Here is a 2,570-nt window from a genome sequence, read left to right on the forward strand (position 1 = left end):
GATTGAATATTAATGGCCGTTCATAAGCCACTCATCTTTGTTTCAAAATTTAAAAGATAAATAAATTAAAATCTGTTGAAATGAACTGTTTAGTTGTACTTACTGCCACGATTGAAGCTTCCYATTTCATCTGATTTGTYGACGTCTTCATACTCTCCACTATCCCAGTCTGCTTCTTCCATATCTGCTGCTTTAGAAACAGGTCAGAAATTTACTGATAGATTTTAAAACACTAAAAACGAAAACATAAATGGAAACACCTGTCAGAAGACGCTAACGCCCAAATTGACCACTGAGTTAAAAGTAATCACAGTCCAACGTCAGCAACCTGCTTTCACAAAGTYCCACTGTTGAAAAATTACTCTAAATGTGAAAAAAAAACAATACAAAAAGAAAGTTGRCAAAACTAAAAGRCTTCTTTGAACTTTAAAAGAAGGGCACAAACATTGTTTTTGAGAAACACAATAACTGGCCCAAGCAGACGTTAGGCATCATTTTTKAAAAGATKAAAGCAAAATTCTTGTTTTTGGATATAACAAGCACTGAATTTAAGCTATAGTAAAAGCATGTTGCCTAATTCTGAAGAGGAAATACAGCAGCAGCTACATTTCCATCCAATTCTTAGGTGAATTCTTGAGTGAACCTTTAAAGTGTCGCAAAAAAGAGAAACCTTTTTTGTACCTAGGTTCCCTGATTTGGAGCAAATCAACTRATGGGTAATTATGTCAGTTTGCATGTTGTTGTTTTGTCTTAGTAAGAAATGAGATATAAACGTCACAAACTRGAATGAATCACTCAAARGTTTAGGCCATGAAATTTTTCTGAGTCTCATGACACAGACCCACCTATAGGTGGGTAGAGTTCGCTACATCAGAACTTATTTGGCAAATGCGTTTCCATCTCTACTTTAGCGTCTTAGCACTTTTTCAGAAMAGCCAAAAACCACCTCAAACATTTTTACGAGATTGAGAAAGTTATTTCTCAATCTCTGAGAAATAAGAGATTGAGAAATAATCTCAGTCTCTTATTTCTAATAARCAGGTTAATTMATTTTCCATCTCTCARAATTCTGAGAAGTATTTAATAATTTTCTAATGAAAYACTTCAAAATGTGCATWAAAAAAAATGTTGATGGAAACACAATTAATGACTCCAAACACAGCCGTAAGCGAGCAGCGTCTTGGTTTCAGCACAACAAGCCCTGAACTTTAATCTGACAGAAAACCAGGCAGGTGGCATCAAACTGTTGGAGGCAAAGCCGAGAAATGCAGAGTGACTGTGGAGTCTAGTCAAATCATCGGGGACTGGAATAGCTGAGACAGCAGTTTGACACCATGCAACACAGAGGCATAGSAGTTATCAAAAATATTAGCTATGCAACTAAATATAGACCAATTATGACAGAATAAGAAAATAATAGTTATAAAATTACGAAAACAGTAATGAAATTAAGAGAATAAAATCATAATATTACAATAATAATGTTGAATAARACTAAAATCGTAATAATACAAGAAGTCATAATATTTTGAGATCAAAGTCATGGTATTATGATGATAAAGCCATAATACCACAATAATACAGTCATAGGAGAATAACATCTTAATAATACAAGAATAAAGTCACAATATTTTGGGAATAAACTTTATTCCTGTACGACTATATTATCTTTACTTTCATATTATTACGGCTTTATTCTCGTACTAGTTCAAAATTATTCTCATAATTATGACTCGGCATGACCCTGATACTGATTCACAGGAAAGCTAAATCATCTTCACTTCATCCAGTAAATATTTKATTTTGAAAATAAAGGCCAACTCCGCTGTTTTTGACCAGCCTAGTGTCTGTTGTTACTCACTTTTGAAATAAATKTTATTGTTTTTTCTCTTCAGGTTTTAATTTTAATTGTATGGGCATTATTATCTTTGCATTCACCTGTAAAGAAGGTAAATGCAAATTCTTCGTGAGAAGCATGAAGACAGACTGCCCTCTAGAGGAAACACACTGCAGCACACCTTTGTCCTCCAATGGTTCAAATTCTGACTTGGGCTCAGACAGAGTTGTTGTTTTAGTGGATAAAAACAACTACTGAGCATTTAGTAGAAATGGTTTCAGAGTACTTACATGGCATCACGGGTTTCCTGTTTCTCCTCTTAATGCGGTATCGCACAAATATCACAATCAATGCAACCAGGATAATAACAATTAGCACTCCAACAATAATAGGAACTGGATCTGTTGGTCCTGCTTGGGGAGGTGGTGCTGATGGCGGCGTGTAACCTGAGATCAGAACAGGAATCAGAAGGAAGGCCATTAGATGTTATTTCCTTTCCTCCATCTCTGCATCCCAACTGAGAAGAAATGTGATSACTGGAATGAAATGCTAAAAGTGACCAGTGAATATTTGTCCTCTGCTGTAGTTACCTTCACACAAAAAGGAAGTAGGATTTTGACAGGTCTCCTTTAAGACACAGTAGCGCAGGTCTTTGTAGGAGCTGCCGCAGTCGAGACTATGTTCCACTTTGGTCTTGTAAAAAAAAATAAAACTTCAGTTTTATTCTTGTCAT

General features: G+C 35.2%; 1 protein-coding gene across 1 annotated transcript in view; it reads right to left on the bottom strand.

Annotated features, from left to right (window-relative positions):
• The window catches only part of LOC103467059 (scavenger receptor cysteine-rich type 1 protein M130), a 19,549-nt gene that overhangs the window by 5,730 nt on the left and 11,249 nt on the right, over positions 1 to 2,570 (bottom strand). The window contains exon 17 of the mRNA XM_008413113.1: positions 104 to 190. Coding sequence (XP_008411335.1) covers positions 104 to 190 — 87 coding nt within the window. The remainder of the gene's footprint in view (positions 1 to 103; positions 191 to 2,570) is intronic.

This window comes from Poecilia reticulata, linkage group LG7 (genome assembly GCF_000633615.1).
Source record: "Poecilia reticulata strain Guanapo linkage group LG7, Guppy_female_1.0+MT, whole genome shotgun sequence".
Lineage (NCBI taxonomy): Eukaryota > Metazoa > Chordata > Actinopteri > Cyprinodontiformes > Poeciliidae > Poecilia > Poecilia reticulata.